This window comes from Haliotis cracherodii, unplaced genomic scaffold, assembly GCF_022045235.1.
Source record: "Haliotis cracherodii isolate W230 unplaced genomic scaffold, xgHalCrac1.p SCAF_8, whole genome shotgun sequence".
Lineage (NCBI taxonomy): Eukaryota > Metazoa > Mollusca > Gastropoda > Lepetellida > Haliotidae > Haliotis > Haliotis cracherodii.
In genome coordinates, this window is record NW_027266341.1 from 11,874,651 (window position 1) to 11,897,464 (window position 22,814).

General features: G+C 38.7%; 1 protein-coding gene across 1 annotated transcript; it reads left to right on the forward strand.

Annotated features, from left to right (window-relative positions):
* The first annotated feature begins 366 nt into the window (after nt 1-366).
* Nucleotides 367-6,067, forward strand: LOC139449765 (zinc finger protein ZFP2-like). Its single transcript, XM_071231295.1, has 2 exons — nt 367-394; nt 4,115-6,067. The coding sequence occupies exon 2, from the start codon at nt 4,133-4,135 to the stop codon at nt 5,642-5,644; it is 1,512 nt and encodes a 503-aa protein (XP_071087396.1). The 5' UTR covers nt 367-394; nt 4,115-4,132; the 3' UTR covers nt 5,645-6,067.
* Nucleotides 6,068-22,814: the final 16,747 nt, after the last annotated feature.

Below are 22,814 nucleotides of genomic sequence, written 5' to 3' on the forward strand. Positions count from 1 at the left end.
TTCCGGTATTTAGACACTCGTGTCGTAAACATAGTATGACATGAACGTATTTATAAATATGATATGATTTGTTAATATCATATAATATCCTCTACACATATATATACTTACATAGATATGTAATGGATCTTTCAAATGACACCGTTATGCATAAAATCTACTTTTTAAAATGCTTTATTTTTATTAATACGGTGTAAGTTCTTACAACAGAGAAAAGAACACAGTCTATCCTACTAACATGAACAACATTAAAATAATTTAACTTTGCTGCACAGAGGAGAATATTTAAAGACGCGAGCGAGCGATTTATCCCTGGTGGTGCTTTTTTACCAAAGAGAAGATAACTCTCATTGCATAATTGTTTCGAAGCAAGTGTCAAAATGATGCTAATCAGGTAAAATTGGCAACGGTAAAATATAATAATTCGTCTTTTTTTCCAGTGCACCAAACCACACAGGCTGACTCTAGGAAGAAATGCAACCACACAACCTCTGCGCTTTTTTTTCTAGCTACTTTGTCTGGAAAAAACCCTGGGGTTGATATGAACAGCGATGCTGCGACAGGCTTATATCCTGACAGTATGTCAAGGGATCCTTGTGAATGTCGCTGCCTCGAAATGTCGTTGCAGAAATGACGAACTGGGCGTAACCAATACCTGATTATGCATTTCGGCGTTGCAGGGAGGACATGATACAAATAACGCAATTGACAGTTATTTGGCAACTGAACCAGCTGGCTATTGTCGCAGACATCATCGACACTGACGACAGATAATTATATGCTTCATTTTCACCTCGGCAACACATGTGTCCCAGTCAGTGTGGCCTCTTGCATTTGGAAACGCTAGTCATTTACAAGGTTCATCACCTTGTTAAAGGGTGTATATGCGTGAATAACAGAAGATTTTTCATCATTTAGATATCGCTCACTTGGAGAATCGTTTGATCATTGGCATTCTTCACTCTCGGATGTTTGGTTCTGCTCACCAGCGGTATATATATAAGCCTATTCACACTTGTGGTGTGAGGTTTGTATAATGGTTCTCTTGTAGTTCAGCGTCTTTTTAAAGAGCATGTAAACATTGTTGTGGCATTTATTTAAGTATTTTCCACTTTATAGGCAAGAAAGTTCCGTGTCCATTATTGATTGATCTTCAGATAGCGTGCATGCAATGACATATGTCTATAACATTGGGTCAGGCTTTTCGGACCTCGAAGATATCTAATAAATGCTTACTTCATATATTATGAATAGTGATCTGATAATCTTTTCAGAAGGTTTGTTTATGAAGAAGTAGGAGTATTTACAAATATGATTCACTGGTTGCATGACATATTTATAAATCATGTAAATTCATTGATTATAACAAGTTGTAAATACATGTACCATAATACTTTTGATTTTCACAAATGCAGTAAGTCAATAATAATTGTTATTGCAAATGTATACTAGTTAATATTGTTATTTCATTTACCTTTTAATACTAACCATATTACATTATGCACTGCCCACAACTGTCATGGTAATGATGGAATATTTCTGAAAAGGACAGGGTGTCGACCGTGCTGACGCTTTATTTGTAAACAATAGCCGATAACTCCCAAGCTTACTTAGGTCTACTTTTATTATTCTATTTCTGCTCTTGTGACAACACTGCAAGTATGGTCTTATCATGTGACTGGACTTTCCTCTTGTTAATGTTAGTAAACAAGCGCACTTATCCTGAAATAAGAACAGACAGGCCTAATGCAAGCCTTTTGGTGCACTTCATATATTGTTTTGCATTATTTTTTAGATATGCTACTACAGCAACCACAACACTGAGGATCATGACACCATAGTTTTAGACATCGGTTACTTCGTAACAGTACTTTCAAGATAAATACTCAAATGGAAATAGTTTTTTTACGTTTTAGGATATTTTCCCAATGAAAGTTGAACATTTCATGATGTATGTATTTTTAAATGTGTAGACTCGTCCAAAATGAAACAGAAAAACACATGAATAAACTGTAAGATGTGACGCTGTGACATAGGTACACATAGGCTTCATAGGACTGTGGCATGTATATATTGTAATCTGGGCTTTGATAAACACTGGCTTCTAATCTAATCAAGCTGGCAGTAAGTATTTTGTAACGAAAGAAAGAAACAAGCTTTCTCTTCAATTTGCTTCTAATAAAAACAAGACTGAAGTGAGATTACTCTGTGCAGTGCTTGCATTGTCAGCTTCACTGCGTGGAGCTCTATTGGTTTGTTTTGAGAATTGAATTAGGCATGTGATGTCACGCTCTGAAATTATTTAGTGCATGATTTAAAAACACAGAACTGTCGATGTACTGTTCCTTTAAAATAGGGGTGGTTGGGTAGCCTAGAGGTTAAAGCATTTGCTCGTCACACTGAAGACCCGGATTCGATTCCTGACATGGGTACAATGTGTGAAGCCCATTTCTGGTGTGCCCTGCCGTGATATTGCTGGAATATTGCTTAAAAGCGGTGTAAAACCATACTCACTCACTCACTCCTTTAAAGTAGCATTAAACCAACCCAGTCTACATTCAGTATTTCACATGTTTGTCTACACTACGTTCCTTCATCTCACTACGTGAGTGAGTGAAGTGGGTTTAATGCCACTTTTAATACTATTCCAGCTTTATCGTGGCATGTCAGCTTAATGTGGGAGGAAAGCCCGAAGTGAGGCAGGTCTCAGACATTTACCACTTCGGTGAAACCCACGAGCATGTGTATGGTGCTGACAAACCTAGAAACATAATCGGGGTGAACTGGGATTTGAATCCACAATCAAATCACGGCACCTTATACGACTGGGCCACCTCATCGCTTGTGAATACATACTCTCCATATATGGTGTATTGGTGATCAGAGCTCCAGATAAGCTGCGTATCTGCGTGAAATACGCATCAGAAATGCAGAAATACGCAGTAAAATATAATCCAAGCGTATCAAATACGCAACGAACATTACAGATACGCTACAAAAATAAAACTTGTGCGTATCATTAAAATATTGTGAAGTAACCCTGCGTATTCGATTAGCAAATCACCACCTTTTTTGAAATTATAAACAGGCATTCTGTCAACCTTGCCAAACTCCACGATGACAGTTACATCATAATCATTTGCCATCACACTTTCTTGTGGAAGTATCGTGGTATTTTTGAGTCCTATTAAGCTCTCGAACCAACACGACACCAGTTTGCAGGGACTAGATGAATAGTGTTTTTGAATATTTAACTTAAATACCCACATGTGTAAAAACTAGTGGGTAACAGAAATTTGAATACGCAGATAGAATTACTGATACCCAATGATTTTAAAATGCATGGGTAAAATACCCACAACACCAAAAGCTTATCTGGAGCTCTGAGTGATGGTGATTAATAATACATGTATATATATTTAGTTGGATATTGACTTGTCGCTCCAGAGAGCATAGGCTGTTCCATAGTGTTTTCCTCATAGATTCCTTATCCAAATGTGCGTCGCACTTCGTATCTGTACATGAGTCATGATCTAAATACAAGTGTTTATATTTTCGGTCATTGCAACAATACATCCATACCCTCTAATTTGATAAATACATGTTCAATGACTGAAAATATTAGTACACATATTTGAAGGTAAGTGTTTGAGATAGTGAATTGCGTTGCAGCTTTTGTGGGATTACGATTCATGTACATTATGGCAGGGTTTCTTAGGGCGGTATGTTCTGAATCGTGAATCTGTTCTTTTATGAAAACACAATGGAAGAGCATGTACATGATGTAGCTCTGTGTAGAAAGTGGGTATGGTTTTACGCTGCCTCCAGCAATATTCCAGCAATATTGCGGCGGGGGACACCAGAAATGGGCTTCACACATTGTACCCATGTCGGGAATCGAACCCATGTCTTTGGCGTGAAGAGCGAACGCTTTAACTGCTAGGCTACTCGACTGCCCTACTCCCCTTTAGAAAACACACGATTGTGTAGTAACAAGTCTATATCAAAATCATATAGCAGCACGAAGACAAAGTACCATTGCCTGATGTTGATGAAATGTGAAGAGGTGTGCACGAAATCTATCAATGAGTACAACTACTGTGTTGTGTTTTAGGTGTAGCAGACCCCTAATATGATGGGGGAGGAGGCCCAAGCTTGGGGGGAGGGGATGGTGGAAGACCTCCACTCCCTGGAGCTAGCCCAGCACTTCCAGCTGACTAACATGGACGGGGATGACCAGGCGTGGCGGGTGGAGGAAGATGACGAGGCCCTGGAGCTAGAACGACAGTTCCAGTTAACCAGCATGGAAGAGGACTTAGCTGCTGCAGAATTCCTGGAGAATCTGACTGAGATGTTGGACGGTTCCTCTGACAATGAAGAAGCTTTCCAGGGACCAGATGAACCGGAGGAAATCAGTGCTGAAGTTCAGAGTAAGTTACACACATGTCACAGATGTGAAAAAGTATTTCCTAACCCTTCCTCTTTAAAGAAACATGTCATCCGCCAGCACAAAGACAAGCAGACGTATAAATGTGACACATGCGAGAAGACATTCAAACAGAACATTAACCTTGTGGAACATATGAGAGTTCATACTGGAGAGAAACCCTTCCAGTGCCAAGTTTGCGATAGACAGTTCTCTCATTCCGGGAGCCTGTATCGGCATACGAGGATCCACACTGGGCTAAATCCGTACGAGTGTTCCGTCTGTGAGGCAAGCTTTACTACAACCACCAAACTAAAGGAGCATGTCCTGGTCCATGTTGGAGAGAAACCCTATGAATGTGAGCTGTGTGAGAAAGCCTTCGCTCACCAGTCATCTCTCAAATACCACATGAGAAAACATACAGGGGAGAGACCATATCAATGCGATGTTTGCGAGAAAAGCTTTTACACATCTTCCCATTTGATGCGGCATGTGAAGATCCACACAGGAGACCGACCTTACAAGTGTGAGCTCTGTGGGAAGGCATTCATCCAGGCAGAATTCTACAAGCAGCATGTCAGAAAGCACACTGGCGAGACACCGTTTCAGTGTGAGGTGTGCCACAAAGGATTTGTTGGAAAGTCTCACCTCAAAGAACACATGAGATCTCACACAGGGGAACGTCTGTTCAAATGTGATGTTTGCGACAAGTACTACAGCAGTTCCAGTGCATGCAAGAAGCACATGAGGGTTTTCCACGGGGAAAAGAAGTTCCCCTGCCCTCAGTGTGACAAAACCTTTTCGTTGCCCGAAGCTTTGGAGAAGCATAAGCGAGTCCATACAGGAGAGAAGCCGTTCCGATGCGATGTATGTTCGAAGTGTTTCATCGGCAAGAAGAACCTGAAGGATCACATGAGAACCCACAACACAGAAGGCTTTCCGTGTCAGCTCTGTGGAAAACGATACAGCAGCACGAGCAACCTTCGCAAACACGTCCGTGTCCATCATGGCGGTAAGCAGGTGACGACTGGGAACCAAGATGTCCAGGGAGTACCCCAGACCATCACAGAAACAGAGGTTTCTGTCCAGGATTCCGTCTATGACCTCCTGGAAAATGAGGACACAGAAAAGGATTATGAAGAAGCCTCTTCCATCTTAGATCTCTTTCATGAGCTGGGATCCATCGGCAACTCTTTCGACCAGACTCAGGATTTGTAAATGTCTCAGAAATAGGATCTGCATCATTGTAAAACCATTTAGACAAGGGTATACTGAAGTATGCCCTGCTATGTCTGTGAAGCAGGTGTACACATGGCTTATACTAGATATAATATTTTAGGTGAGAAAATGAAAATGGACACTTGTAATGTTCATAAAGTTAAGTCAATGGTTATACATGTTTTGAAGATCATAGATTTCCCTATCTTCAAGTCTTAATGACATTCCGTTGGTTGCTATTGTTACATTTATATAGTCGTGGTACTGTTTGTGGCCTTCGTATTGTTCATAATGTGTCAACTTTCTATGATGCATCGGTGCACACTGTTGATAATATTTTGAATGTATCACATAACGCACATCGATCCTTCCTGTGACGTGCTAGAGGTGAGACAGTTGGGGGGGTTGTGTTGGATGCAAGGCACTGTGATGGCACCAGTTTGTAGCAGTGGTACATTGATGCAGTTATACCGTGCAGTGATCGAATATATTGTGTTCATAATATATAGTCAAACATTGTAGGTATTAGTTATACAAAATAAATTACTATGCAGTGATAGAGCATAATGAGTTTGCTGGAGACAAATGACAATAGAGCATTTTCATGATTTTCCAACTTTTGATCTCAGGGCATTTTCAATTACATAGTCCCAAAAATAGAAGCCAGAACCTGTCCGAAACTCTTGATACATAGTTTTATATGAAGGGATGTAAAAAATGAAAGTGGTACATTGCAGTGTTATACAACTAATATATTACACCCATATTTACACTACTGGTAGTGGTATAAACATTAATATTGCATTAGAAACGAACCAGTGTTTGTTTCTAATGCATCATGATAACATCTTCCCTATGATTATTGGGTACATATACTCACTGTTGTTTAACATGGTTGCAGAAGCACTGCAAGTATGTTGATGAAAGCATCCTTTTTCATCCTCTTTTATTGTCTCACCTCTAGCCTACATACTTTGTGATCTGTTCTGAAGCCTTTAGAATACGTTCCAAAGGTTCCTTCTTTCTGGGAGTATGATGCTCAAGGTTGTTGTTATCTGTTATTCTAACAAAAGGATGTTTTTTATCCTCTATCATGTTACTTTTTTAATGTTTGTTGTGATCATATTTGCAAGGAACTGAAGTCATGTACCAAGTGACGCACATCTGTACACCGATATGCATCCAGGTGACAGCTCATTTCTGCTGATAAATGATGTCTGTCTCAGTTCTGCTATTCTCTGACTTCCCTAAACGAGTCAACAGCTGTTGCAGATTCATCTCCAGCAGTGTTTGGCTTTAAGCATTTATGCTAAGATGTGCTTATCCTAACAATCATGTTGAAAATTTAGGGGTCATTGAAACATGAAAACCTCACAGATCCAAGGTCTCCACTTTAATTTCAAACACTGTCCAGTTATTTGATACAGTACAGGAGTGGTCGGGTAGCCTAGTCGGTAGAGCGTTCGCTCGTCACGCCGAAAACCCGGGTTCGATTCCCGACATGGGTACAATGTGTGAAGTTCATTACTGGTGTCCCCGTCGTGATATTGCTGGAATATTGCTAAAAGCGGCGTAAAATCATACTCACTCACTCACTCACTCTGATACAGTACAGGTAGTGGAGCATTTGTGACAAAAAATAAAAAAATTGTATTGTAGCCATGGTAATCACGTTTGTCTATTTCCCTGTACTGAAATGATGACTTTACATGTATATACACACCATTTCCAAATGTGTAAAACTGAAGTTATCTCCCTTTCCCCAGCAACCCTTGAATTGCTAACCAAACTCATTCACTGGATTCAACGTATTCAGAATACAAGCTTCATTATAATCATATGTACAACTATTTATTTTACCTCTTGTAGTTATTTCTGATTGATGTTTATATAAAATGAACAATAATTCATTATTTACCATATTAACATGGATGCAGTTTTCCTATTGCCACCTTCAAAGTAGATCCACATGATGATGATATTGAGTATCATCAGTTTTGAAGTATGTAGCATTAAAATCAAATCAACTGATCACAAATCTCACTGGGCATTACATTAACCTACCACTATATGTTGATGGTTAGCAGAGTGAATAAGAATATTTTTAATCTAATTTTCCTTCGATTTGGGGATATATTTACAATATTCTAGCTTTCATGAGTGTATGTGATTCCAGAACACTAGAGGTGTCATAATATGGCTGGCTACCTGATGTATCAATACATATTGTGATATTTCTGTAACAAAATGTGTCATAATATGGCTACCTGATGTATCGATACATATTGTGATATTTCAGTAACGAAATGTTACATATCACAATACTATAGATTTGCAAGGTTTTTGCGAGAAATTGTCCATGGGTCATTTGACCTGGCTGACAGAGGTTCTTGCTACCAACCAGTTGTATGTTTAAGACTGCATGATTAATTTCAGGTTATTCTAATATTACTAATATTCATTATGCAATCAGATTTTGCATTTTGTTTCATCGGTCACCCAACACTAGGCCCAGTAGTTATCAGGCAGTGCTATTTGAGAACTAATTATTATTGTTTTGACAATTGGTACAGAATTCAAAACATGAATCGATACAGTTGTAACATGTATTGTATTGGCACATTTAAAATCGCGATACCAGGGTTAGAAATGAATTGGTTTCTACGGTCCTCCAAAAACAATCAGTTAAAGAGTTGTTATCAAACAAATGGACAATGTGGTAATCAACAAGAAAATATTGCTAATCCTTCCCTAATCCTAGATTAGTTTACTTCATTTTGAACCCTGGATACCTGAATAAATTGTTACATATAAAAACTATAGCATGACATCCCTAATGAATACTGTACCAGACTGTAGCTGACATCCCTAATGAATACTGTACCACACTGTAGCTGACATCCCTAATGAATACTGTACCACACTGTAGCTGACATCCTTAATGAATACTGTACCAGACTGTAGCTGACATCCCTAATGAATACTGTACCAGACTGTAGCTGACATCCCTAATGAATACTGTACCACACTGTAGCATGACATCCCTAATGAATACTGTACCAGACTGTAGCTGACATCCCTAATGAATACTGTACCAGACTGTAGCTGACATCCCTAATGAATACTGTACCACAATGTAGCTGACATCCCTAATGAATACTGTACCAGACTGTGGCTGACATCCCTAATGAATACTGTACCACACTGTAGCTTGGCATCCCTAATGAATACTGTACCAGACTGTAGCTGACATCCCTAATGAATACTGTACCAGACTGTAGCTGACATCCCTAATGAATACTGTACCAGACTGTAGCTGACATCCCTAATGAATACTGTACCAGACTGTATCATGACATACCTAATGAATACTGTACCAGACTGTAGCTGACATCCCAAATGAATACTGTACCAGACTGTAGCATGACATCCCTAATGAATACTGTATCAGACTGTAGCTTGGCATCCTTTATGAATACTATACCAGACTGTAGCTGACATCCCTTATGAATACTGTACCAGACTGTAGCATGACATCCCTAATGAATACTGTACCAGACTGTACCATGACATCCCTTATGAATACTGTACCATACCGTAGCTGACATCCCTTATGAATACTGTACCAGACTGTAGCATGACATCCCTAATGAATACTATACCAGACTGTACCATGACATCCCTTATGAATACTGTACCAGACTTCAGCTGACATCCCTAATGAATACTGTACCAGACTGTAGCTGACATCCCTAATGAATACTGTACCAGACTGTAGCTGACATCCCTAATGAATACTGTACCAGACTGTGTCATAACATCCCTAATGAATACTGTACCAGACTGTAACATGACATCCCAAATGAATACTACAGGTATACCAGACTGTAGCATGACATGACATCCCTAATGAATACTGTACCAGACTGTATCATGACATCCCTAATGAATACTGTACCAGACTGTATCATGACATCCCTAATGAATACTGTACCAGACTGTAACATGACATCCCATATGAATACTACTGGTATACCAGACTGTAGCATGACATGACATCCCTAATGAATACTGTAACAGACTGTAGCTGACATCCCTAATGAATACTGTACCACACTGTAGCTGACATCCCTTATGAATACTGTACCAGACTGTCTCATGACATCCCTAATGATTACTGTACCAGACTGTAGCATGACATCCCTAATGAATACTGTACCAGACTGTCTCATGACATCCTTTATGAATACTGTACCAGACTGTATCATGACATTCTTAATGAATACTGTTTGTTTTATTTTCACTGCTTGTTTCTCTAAGTCGACTACAGAGATTCTGATGTTGGTGCTACCAAGGTGCTATATGTTTAAACCTCCTTAGAGATCATTGGCAGGTTAGCCGATAATTTCATGCTTAAGTAAATTGTTCATGCCAAATATATAATGAAACACAGCATTTCAGACTGTCAAATGATGAAGATTTTGTAGATTGAGGATTCTTTTATTGATGCGACCTTTACAATGTTGACCAAGCCAAATATTGATCGCTGCTTGTAATTGATACACATAGTATGTCAGTCTCACGTCAGATGGAGACAGTTTGAGGTGTGTACTGTTTATATTTTTAAAGTGGCCTTTTGGATGCCTTAACACCAAAGATATTGTAAATTCTTCTTATACGAAAGTAAGATGATCTATCTACATCATAAATAATTATTTTTGCAACTTGACTGCCCACCTGTAAGTGACCTACATAATGTCACTAGTCTGACCTGAACTGGACTTGTGATGGACTAGCAGCGTTATGCTTTTTCAAAGCCTGTCTCGTGGTCTTGTCCCTGTATCCCATGTTGCCACACCGAGGCTTCAATAGCCAGGGTTCCACGGAAAATTCTTTGAGTCATTGAGTATTTACTCACATGCTATAATTCACATTGGGTATTCATGGTTTTTCTTCGAGTATGCCATGCACGTTTGCTGTAGTTTAGGTATTTTTAAACCAGTGATAAAACATAATGCTGTTTGTATGCAGATTCAGGGGACAATTTGTGCATTATTCACTGAAGTAGAGTTCATGTATTTATGACATGTATGATGCCTGTAGTCATTAATAAATGTCTGTAAAGATATACAGGTATGCACACTGAGTAGGCTACATTGGATAGTTCCTGTGATTACAAACAGTATTGTTATACTATTGTTTTTGGATTTAGTTTTGATTTGCTGCCTATTTTGTACACAGCTCAGAATTAATTGGGTAATCTTTTATGTGATATTGCAGTTTATCTAGAGCTCTGAATATTGCTATCCATTGTGCAAAGTTCAGTGTATGGGACCAGGACTACATACAGAGCTCCTTCAAACCAACCTCAGTACTGTTTCTGTGTTATTTCACTGTGCAGGGACTAGCATTAATGTTTAATTTTTGTTTTATTAAATCAATTTTGTTTGGTAAATTGTTGATAAATATAAACACATACAGGTACAAAGACTGTTGTATCACTTCATCTATAACATGTACCTTTTTAAGACAATTTAAAAGAATGATTTGTGAAACCATACAGTTTTTTTAACCCTGTTTACAGATTTCCTTGGTAATTGTGAGAGATCTAAAACTTTGATTGGAATAGATAAAAACAACTGTAACAGATCATAGCTTATGTACTCATATCACACCTGCTGTAATCTCATATTTGCTGAGATTCCATAATCACATCCAAGATTTCATAGTGGCAGTCAGACATTCCATAGAGACAGTCAGAGATCCCATAGTGACAGTCAGAGATTCCATAGTGACAGTCAGAGATCCCATAGTGACAGTCAGAGATTCCATAGTGGCAGTCAGAGATTCCATAGTGACAGTTAGAGATCCCATAGTGGCAGTCAGAGATTCCATAGTGGCAGTCAGAGATCCCATGGCATGCATAGTAACATCAGATTTCATCATGACCGACAGATACCTCAAAGTGGCCATCAGTTTTCATCGGGACAGATCTCACTGACAGATCTCACTAACAGTGACTTATTATTTGGTAATGTGAGAATTCTGAATAAATACCCAATGTTGATGTTAATGGTGCAGCATGGTGACAATTTCGTCCATTAGAGTTATTTACCTGCACTGAAATAACACAGACAGCGATAATCACTTACAGTAGAGTTTGATGAGAACAGTTGATCTTTCATTAAACCTTTTTAAGGGAAACTTCTATTTTGTGTAATACTTTACCCCAAAGGATATATTTCTGCTTATTATGTTTACCGATAGATCTATTTAATATATTGTTTTGTCAAACCATCCTTGTGATATTATTGTTGTCAAATATGTCAAAATGTCAGATTTATGTCTGAAATATTCAGACACAGATATAGTGTATCTGTTGGTGTTTAGTATTCAGCATTGCATGGCAATTATGTGATGTACTTTATCATTCCATTGTCTTATATATATATATTAAATGATATTTGTGTTTATGTAGCAAGCCAAAAAACTGGATGTATAGTAATTTTATATTGTCCTGATATATTCTATTTTTATTTATAACATTTTAAAAGGAGAGCTAGATGCACAAGGGAAAGCAGTGTCATCTGGCTTCACATTTATAAAGTTGTTTTCCACAAAATCAAGAATTCTTAAGTAAATTTGATTTGTTGATGTCGCAGATTGTTTAAGAAAGATGAAAATTGAAATAGGAATGACACCTCCGAGGTGTAGAATTTGAAATAAAAATACTTGCTCTCCCTCATTTTTTGGAAAATATTGTTTAACTACAACTTAATAAGATGTTATTGCAGATTTTGGAAATCTCACCTTGTTGGTTTTTCTGTCACTGATGTTTTTACCGACGTTTGTTAATTATTGTGTGTAGTGGACATACCATCCATGTTGGTTTATAATGATGTTTGTACTGAACTGTGTTGTAAATGCGGCCGTGTTCATTTATTTTACACTTATGTTTTTGATGATCTGTGCTATTGTGCATTTATTACATGGCGGCCATGTTACTTATTCTAACACTGATGTTTCTACTGATTCGTGTTATCACTCACTTATTACATGGCGGCCATGTTGGTTTCTCTAACACTGATGTTTCTACTGATTCGTGTTATTACTCACTTATTACATGGGGGCCATGTTTGTATATCTGAAACTAGTCTTTTTACTGAGCTGTGCTATTTTACATTTATTGCATGGCAGCCATGTTGCTTATTCTAACACTGATGTTTCTACTGATCTGTGTTATTGTGCATTTATTACATGGCGGCCATGATGGTTTCTCTAACACTGATGTTTCTACTGATTCGTGTTATTACTCACTTATTACATGGTGGCCATGTTTGTATATCTGAAACTAGTCTTTTTACTGAGCTGTGCTATTTTACATTTATTGCATGGCAGCCATGTTGCTTATTCTAACACTGATGTTTCTACTGATCTGTGTTATTGTGCATTTATTACATGGCGGCCATGATGGTTTCTCTAACACTGATGTTTCTACTGATTCGTGTTATTACTCACTTATTACATGGTGGCCATGTTTGTATATCTGAAACTAGTCTTTTTACTGAGCTGTGCTATTTTACATTTATTGCATGGCAGCCATGTTGCTTATTCTAACACTGATGTTTCTACTGATCTGTGTTATTGTGCATTTATTACATGGCGGCCATGTTGGTTTCTCTAACACTGATGTTTCTACTGATTCGTGCTATTACTCACTTATTACATGGCGGCCATGTTTGTATATCTGAAACTAGTCTTTTAACTGAGCTGTGCTATTTTACATTTATTGCATGGCAACCATGTTGCTTGTATAACACTGATGTTTCTACTGATCTGTGTTATTGTGCATTTATTACATGGCGGCCATGTTGGTTTACACTGGGCTGTGTTATTGTGCATTTATTACATGGTGGCGATGTTGGTTTCTCCAACACTGATGTTTCTACTGATCTGTGTTATTGTGCATTTATTACATGGCAGCCATGTTGGTTTACACTGGTCTGTGTTATTGTGTATTTATTACATGGTGGCGATGTTGGTTTCTACTGAGCGGTGTTATTGCATGGCAGCCATGTTGAGTTGTATTACAAGAATGTCTACTGATCTTTGTTATTGTGTGTGTTGTACAAGGTGGCCATATTGGCCATGACCTCCTATATACAAGTGCTACCTAAAGAGCCTCACATATTTGCTGTTACATAAATACTATATTTCTATTGTTTTTATATAGTCCTGCACTCGTGGCCTTATGTCTCGTACATGTATACACACACTGACGTTTACACAACTTTGTAATTCGCATTTTGCACCTACAATTTGATACAGTATATTTTTCAAGTTTTTTAAACTTTCATACTGTATGTTATAAACATTTTGAGCACAACTCTTATTGATGTATTATTCCCATGTTTGTTATTTGCCTTTCCCTTTTGATGTATACAACTAAACTTTTGATGTGTCAGTCAACTTAAAAATACACTTGACATGAGAATAAGTTTTGTCTATCATGGAAAGATAAAAAAATATACCTATCAAAATTGGAGTGGAATATCTTATCTTATCTGACAATCTTTCATCAAATGATTATACAGTGTTCGAAATTAAGCATGAAATGCAAGGGGTCTCTAGACCCAAGTGTTAAGAGTGAAAGATATAGATGATCCCTTGATTCAAGTACTATAGCAGCAAACATTAAAGACCCCGGGACCCCCTTAACTTCGAACACTGATTATATCTTTTGGGAATTATTGCATGTATCCATTGTGTGATCATTATATTAATGAATGCTGTTCCAGTAAAAGTAACTTGATGAGTTGTCATATTTACCTTTGCTGATTGAGTATATTTACTATTTAGCACAAGCCACCCGAACCTTGGGATATTTGAAGTCCTGTGATCATATTGTGTATATTAATGCAATTGACAACATTTAGCTTCAGATTCTGTTCTCGCCCAATTCAAAAAGTGTTCTGCTGTTGTACATGTTGCACTGCCCTCTACTCTTTTTGTCAATATTGACATGGCAGTGAAAATAATAGATCACATGTTCTCTAGGGCTGTGACGATACACCAACTGTGCAATCTGCTACCTATCATGATACCTTGCTCACGATCTGATACGTATCATGATATGTGCATGTGCTGTTATCTGTGGTGCATAAGCCATCTTTTTCAAAGACAGGTTGGCCAAATAACTGACATACCCATGATTTACAGTTGGTAGTGTCAAGTATGGTGCAATGGATGAAAATATTTGTTTTCACAACTAATTTTCACTAGTAATTAGTGTTTGGTGTAGCAGTTATTCAAGCAAACATTTAATGCAAGTGTCAATATTTTTTTACTTAGTGTGCGACATTGATCGATACTTGTATCGAGAAGCCAAAAATTGTGATCCAACGGTTCAAGGGTGTATCGTACGTACCACTACTAATGTTCTCCTACTCTAACATCATGTTGGTGAATTCCTCTGTCTGCTTTAGGATACGACAACTGTTGTTTTGCAACCTTGTTAGATGAACGATTACTCAATGTCAAAAAGAAAAAATAATATTTCAATCCCCTACATCTGTACATTAATGTAGCCAAAGATGTAGATGACAACTGATGCATTCGTACATCACAAGTTGATTTGCAAGATAATATAACTATTCACAACAACAGGCAGACCATGGCCAGTGGTCTTTGTCACGATTTGCAATGCAGAGCTGCATCCCCAAGGCATGCCAGATAGCTGTAGATGTGGATTCGAAAAAATCCAAGATACGCCTGATTATGTTTCCCATGCTCTTTGGTTCCGCCAAAGTGGTAAATGTGTAATACCTGCATCATGTCAGGATCCCTTCCACATCAAGCTGACAACCATGATATAACTAAAATACTGTTCAAAACAGTGTTAAATCAAACCCACTCAATCACACAGAAAATAATCTCAGTCCATCTATTGTCATCTTTCATAAATAAGACACTGTGAGATTGTAGTGATTTTACTTAAAGATGCTTGAAGTGTTGTCAGATTAGCATTAAGCTACAGCTTTAACAGCATTTACAAATAGAGCAGACTTCAATCCCAGTGAAAAATCAAACTTGTTGAGATGCAAAATCAAAGACTTTCTGTCAGTATTACATTTTACTGTTTCTGGCTCTACATGTGTTTGCATATCACACTATTGATAGTGAAGAAACAGCATTTATTCTACATGTTCTATTTACAAGATGTTTTTGTCATTGTCTTTGGTGCTATCTGGTGCTTCTAGTGTACACGGTGTAGTATTGGATTCTCCAGGTGTTGTAGTTTGTTGTTGATTACAAGTATCAGTTTCATGTATATGTCATGGAGATCCATTGGCAGCAGGGTTGGTTGAGTGTCAAGATGCACTTGTTACTGGGATTTATCTAGGAATCTAAACCTTGTGCCCCTGCGACGAAAATTAGTGAAAAATCATAATTTTGTTCAAAATTGGGATTTTTTAAAGTTCCTATTTTCAGAGATATTTGAACATTGCTATAACATAAAACAATCATTTAAACCTCCTCCTCTGTATTGATCGTGTTGTCAGTACAATACAAGTCACCTCCACAAATTCATACCATTAGTTCTAACTATATGACACATATACATATCCCCGTGTTGTCTCGCACAGCTTGTGACAGGGCTCGGTAGTTGGATCAGGTGTGTCATGTGTTGAAGTCACTGCTTGTCAAGCAATATAATATTACAGCCCACATACTGAGCTGCACGAGAGGCAGCATGGTCAGCACTTCATGGGCTTGTATACACTTTGTCCTCCATCATCCTTGATGCGGTGTGGTCGTGACGAGTGCCTATTTCAGGTCAAACAGATGAAAACTGTTTATGAACCTAACCTATAGTGATGTCGTCCTATTGTTCTTAAGGGTTCTTTAAAGAGTGGAAAGTCTGTCATTTGCTAGTATCCATACGGAGGACATCCATACCCTTGACTTTCCAACATGACTGAAGAGTCTTACCACCAAAGATTTATGATCATCGTGTTAAACATGCATGTAATGTTGATATTTTGACTGGTTAAGAGTCACAATCTTTTACATAAATATTTCCAGGGTGCAAATCGAGCCTGCAACCTCTCATATCACGTTTGGTATTGTAACCTACTGTATCCTAAGTAAGTTATAACACTCCTCCTGGATTCTAGTTGAAAATACAAGACCTTGAACTTGTTTAATTCTCTTCCTCATGGTTTTAAATTTTCAACCCAAACTAGGAAGACATGTTTTAACTTTAACACATGACCCATTGAAGGCAAGTTAGCCCTACACTGTGCATCAACTTTGTGTCAACGTTTCCACGAGAAATATTGTTTTTTGTGTGAATTGTTCTGGGTTCTTTTTGTTTATTGAAAGTAAGTATGATCGTCGACAAAGGATATGTTGCAGGCACATTTATGACAAAGAACCAAGTATATAAATCAGTATGAGAATGGGCTATTGAGACATATAGAATTATTGTGTACAAAGTGTCTGAATCAAGGCTTGAGATGGTGAGGGAAAAGGGAATGGTTGGGTACAAAGCATACAACTGAGTAATCCTGGTAACAGGATTTTATGCAGGACAAGGAATATAGCAAATGCCTTATTTAAAGATATCTATTATCAGATTTCAATCCTTTTGTTTAGTCTTTATAATCTAGGAGTTCCTTTTATGGCCTTGGAGCACCTTCATGACCATAGGGCTCCTTTAATAATCTTGGAGTTCCATTCATTAATACGTTTTATTGATATTTGAATTCAGATGTTGAATAGGAGAGATACCTCTTCAGAGTTAGAGTTTTACATATACATGTGAAATGCTTTTTTGTGCTTCTAAAATCCTTCTTAGTCCCAAGCTCTGTACCAAAGCAGCGTGAAACCCAACACACTCACTCACTCACTCACTCACTCACCCATTCTCCCACTCACCCACTCAATCACTCACTCTCTGCTATACAGAGAGTCCCAGTACAGGGAATGTATTCCTGACAATGAGGTGAAATCGAAAGTCTCTGGATTTGCAAGGTTTTCCTGAATTTATGTCAGTCCCTACCCTTCTTGATGGATCTAACTGAATGTATCTGTGGCCTTTACCAAACACTATTTTTTCTATGTCTTTACAAGTGTTTATTCCGATATTGTGCATCTGTTTGACTTTGACATTCCTGAAATAACATGCCCAACCAGACCATATGTACCAGCTAAAGGATTGCCTAATGTTGCAACTTCCATTGATTGATGAAAATGCACAGCTGGTGCATACTCTTAATACTTGTGTCGCAAGCTCCAACGTTCATAGTTTGGCCCTCACTCTTTTAAGGTTCGGGGCACGGGTGGCCCAGTCGGCTAAGGCGCCGCGATTCGCTGTGCAGAGTTGCGTCCCCTGGACCCACCAGAAACCTATGATTGTGGGTTCGAATCCCGGTTCACCATGATTATGTTTCTAGGTTTGTCAGCACCATACCCGTGCTCGTGGGTTTCACTGAAGTGGTAAAAGTCTGAGACCTGCATCACTTCAGGCTTTCCTCCCACATTAAGCTGATACACGGTGATATAACTGGAATAATGTTAAAAGCGGCGTTAAACCCAACTCACTCACTCACTCACTTTTAAGGTTCATACTCCAATGAACTCACACAAAGTGAAGGTCAATTCTTAATTGGGAAAAGGTTTACAACTGACTATTTCTGAATTGAATTTATGCTTGTTAAATAAAGATTAAAAGAATCCCATTCTCACTATGCTAATTACATGATAGTTAAAATTAACTAGAAATTCTAATTGACAAACATATAGAAAGCAATTTAATTGGGGGAAGAGTATTTGGTGTCATGATCGTCTTTGTTTGTAAAAATAACGGTCAGTCGGTTGCGAATACAATTCCATGCATGCGTGTAAGCCAACTTGTGGCAGAAAAGGGTAGAGAGAGCTCCTTGAACTCTGTCAAGGCGCTATTGCTGTGAGGAGCTTGGGCATTGCTAAAAATGATTGTAAGATGCAAAGTATCACATATGGGCATGATTCTAAAAGATTCACACTTTAAGGAAACAGTTTTACCTTCATGCCCATCCTGATGAAAACCATGCCTTTACACCATATAAATTTTAGGATAGAAACAAATGCAACACACAGGTATCAAGGCTACTATAGCCATGATTACACTTGTTCTTGAATATATCCTTTCATTGTCCTCGTGTTTGTGTACACATTATTCCCCTGTAATTGGTGATAAAATTGAATTGGTGAAGTGTTATGAAATAATTGTTGTTAAAAATCACTGTGAAAGAAAATGAAAAAAAACAAACTTTTGATGTGTGGTGATTGGTGTTGACTATTTTTACTACTGGGGTCTATAATTATGTGTTCTACTGTCCATAAATTGTTGACTTTGACTTAAGCACAAAGGCTTTGCTCACTCCTTGTATGCTCAAGACAAAGCATCGAATCTGCAATGCCAACAGAATTACTTCTGATCAAAAGTGGTAAAGTCCATTATTTTCAGGTCATAATCGAAATCAAATTGAATTGAACTTTTTAAACCAAATTTTGTCTGATTTTGCACTTATTACCCGTTTCATTTAGGAAATCCGTCAGCTACATTTATATAGTTTTGTATTCATCTATTTCTATCTTGTGAGTTTTCTTACAAAATAAATCTCTGTAAAACTGTTGTTATTGCTGCTGTTGTTATTTTCAGTGTGGACTTGGGTCACAAATAGGTGTCCAGCTTGTGTCTTGTGAAGATCCCGGTTATGACTGGTCTTCAGCAACTCATGCTTGTAAGAGACGACAGACGGATCGGGTGGTCAGCCTCGCTAACTTGGTTGATGCATGTCATCCCAATTTCGTAGATCAATGATCATAATGTCAATCAATGGATAGTCTGGTCCAGACTCAATTATTTGCAAAATGCCCTCATTAGTCTGAACAATGCAGAGTGCAATGTTAAACAACACATGCGCGCGTGCGCACACACACACAACACTCAAACTTGTTGGGGATGACTGAAATAGGTACTTTCATTTAGATTTGCCTGTTCCAAACTATTTGCAAATGTTGCTGTGATAATCCAGTTAAAGTTTATCCATTGCGTAATATCTCCATTCTTTTATGAGGAATATAGATGGAAATGTAAAACTCTGGATAATCAACGCTGTCGTATGGCTGATCTATGTAATGTATACTTAACAACAAAAGTTCCTGTGACATTGAATAAGATTCAATGTAAAGTTATGTTTTTTATCAAATCTGAAACAATTTCGGTTTGCAACAGATAAAAGATTCCTGTAAGGGTTCAAATGGTTCAATTTTCCAACTGACTTCGGAACAGGCGTGATTTCATAAACAAACATCAACATGCCAAAATGTCAATTTACAAATCAATAGCGTGTGTGTCCACCTCTGGTTGCGATGCAAGCAACACATCTTCGTCTCATGGAATGGACCAGGCGTCACACAGTCCTGTTGGATATCTGTCCATATCTGCTGGAGCATGTTTAGAAGTTCCTGGAGTGTCTGTGGAACATGTGGCTGACGTCGAAGGCGCCGATTCATCTCATCCCACATGTGCTCGATTGGTGAGAGATCAGGGGATCGAGCCGGCCAGGGGATGACATTCATGTTGTTTTGTTGAAGAGAGTCCTGAACAAGTCGAGCAATATAAGGCCGGGCGTTGTCATGTTGAAAGGTAATGCCTGGGCCATGACGACGATAAACCGGTAGAACAACAGGGCCGATGATCTCGTCGCAAAGTGCTGTCCATTGAGATTTCCCTCTACCACTATCAAACGGATCCTCTGTCTTGCTGTAATCCCACCATATGCGGATTCGAACATGGACGGCGTCTCTAATGGGTCTAGAACATTCCGGGACGTTCTGGGACACGTAGCAGCGATGTCTCGTAAGTGTTTCCTTACCTTTGACGGCGTCGGTACAACCAAACCATTTGGGGATTCGAACATGGACGCGGTTGGAAACAGGTTCAGCACTCAATCTAAGCTATGCGACAGAAACCCGGGGTCCTGATGAACTCAGAACGCTAATCCGATTGACTGACGCTCAAATGACAAAGAAGTGACAGCCTGTTAAAGAGTCACCAAGCCGAGTGGCCGAAGAGCCCTATTGTTATCGTTCGATATAATATTATTATTCCGCCGATTTTTGTACCAGAGCTAGCAGCATAACCACTGGCTCGATTATGTTCAAATTTTGTATGTGTATGAAGACCGTAGCCCCCATGGTCAAGGGCAGGTAACTGAAAAAAACCAAGTATTTTTTGAAGAAATGTTTTGAACTATTGCTACGCAACCGCTTGTCCGATTAATTTCAAACCTTGCATGTATCTGCTGCTTCAGTTCGTTGACATTTTTTGTTCTTTGGCTTTGGTCATTGGTCACGTGGTTTGGCAGCCATAATGGATTTAAGGTTTTCACAGGGTTTTTTGGGTACCACTCTTCAAATCCTATCTCCTCTGAACCCACTGCATAAAATGATTTCAAACTTTCTGAGCATTGTCTCCATACATAATACATCAAACTCTGTTAGCCGTTTTGGGATATCTTTCTTAGTTACGGCCCAATTGGATTTTGATTTTGATGATTTGTTTCGCCGAAATTTTACTTTAAAGATCATATCTTGTATGGTTCTCCACCGAAACTATTGAAAGTTTACATGAAGTTAGACGGACATATGTACCTCACGTTTTGTTCTTGGTTGCATGCTAATATTTACACCGCTTGGTGATGATATTTGATTAATATTTGGGACACCCCTGGAACACGCTAATTCGTAGTGGCGATGTCAGGTGACTATTTTTGGACGGAGTTGGTACAAGCAAACCCTTTGAGGATTCGAACATGTTCAAGGTCGGAAATGGGTTAAGAACAGACTTGGACAACCCTGCACATGACAATTTCGTAGCGGCCATACCCTGCAAATGGTGCCTACATTTGACGGATTTGGTACAAGGAAACCCTTTGAGGATTCGAAGACTGACGTTTGTGCGCAGTGTTACTTGGAGCCCGCCGTTGCTGCTAGCAGCTTTAATTATTATTGTTTTTGTTGTTTTACGCTGCACACAACATTACTCCGGGGAAGTGTCAGGAGAGCGACCTTTGTGCATCTTTAGTCCAACTTCGAGGGAAAAGAAGGTCGCTCTGGTCATGCTGTTGAGCCTGTCACTCGTTTTGACCGATGCTAGTGAGTTTGTGAGTTGGGTTTAACGCCGCTTTTAACATAATTCCAGTTATATCACGGCGTGTCAGCTTAATGTGGGAGGAAAGCCCGAAGTGATGCAGTTCCCAGACGTTTACCACTTCGGTGAAACCCACGAGCACGGGTATGGTGCTGACAAACCTAGAAACATAATCATGGTGAACCGGGATTCGAACCCACAATCATAGGTTTCTAGCGTGTCTAAGGGACACGACTCTGCAGAGCGAATTGCGGCGCCTGAGACGACCGGGCCACCCGTTCCCCCTTGACCGATGTTATCTGAGAGGGGAACAATATAACAGAGGAAAGCTTTTGGCGAATGGCATATATCTGAAGGCATATACAAGTTTGTTCTAAATGGATAGCAGATCACCAGTCTCATCGGCAAGCTCTACAAGTGTCAGTTGGTACATTTGTAATCTGGCCTCACTGTTGCGGTTTCTCCTCTTCCTTGGGGCCCCCAGCCGCCTGCATCAAACGGAATGCACATGTAGTGTCGAGTTACTTTATGTTCTATCTTCAGGTTACAAACTCGTTCAGAAACCGGTGTACCTTACTTGTGCTTTTCGTCTGTGTCAGCTTCTCATAGTTTTGTAGTATTGTTGTTGATAGAACAATAAATTATTGTAAGGATTAATATACCATTTTTTTATCACATTTCAAACCAAATTGTGTTCCTACTATAACTACAGACATTTTGACCAAACTTTGGGTACATTGTCTCTTTTTTGAGAAGATTGTCGATAACCTCCAATGAAAGTCAAGGTCACGAGAAACTTGACAAAATGTGGGATACTTCATTTTAGTTCACTTTTAGTTCACTTTTACACTGGTCATGGTCATTCACACTTTGAAGGACTTGCAAACAGTATAATTCAGGCTGTATTTACAGTATGCTACAGTAACGTACAACACATGCTTTCATATTCGTAGTCAGTGGATTTGG

What these genes read in the sequence shown, in the direction of transcription:
- LOC139449765 (XM_071231295.1), top strand. Translation starts at nt 4,133, where the DNA reads ATGATGGGGGAGGAGGCCCAAGCTTGGGGGGAGGGGATGGTGGAAGAC.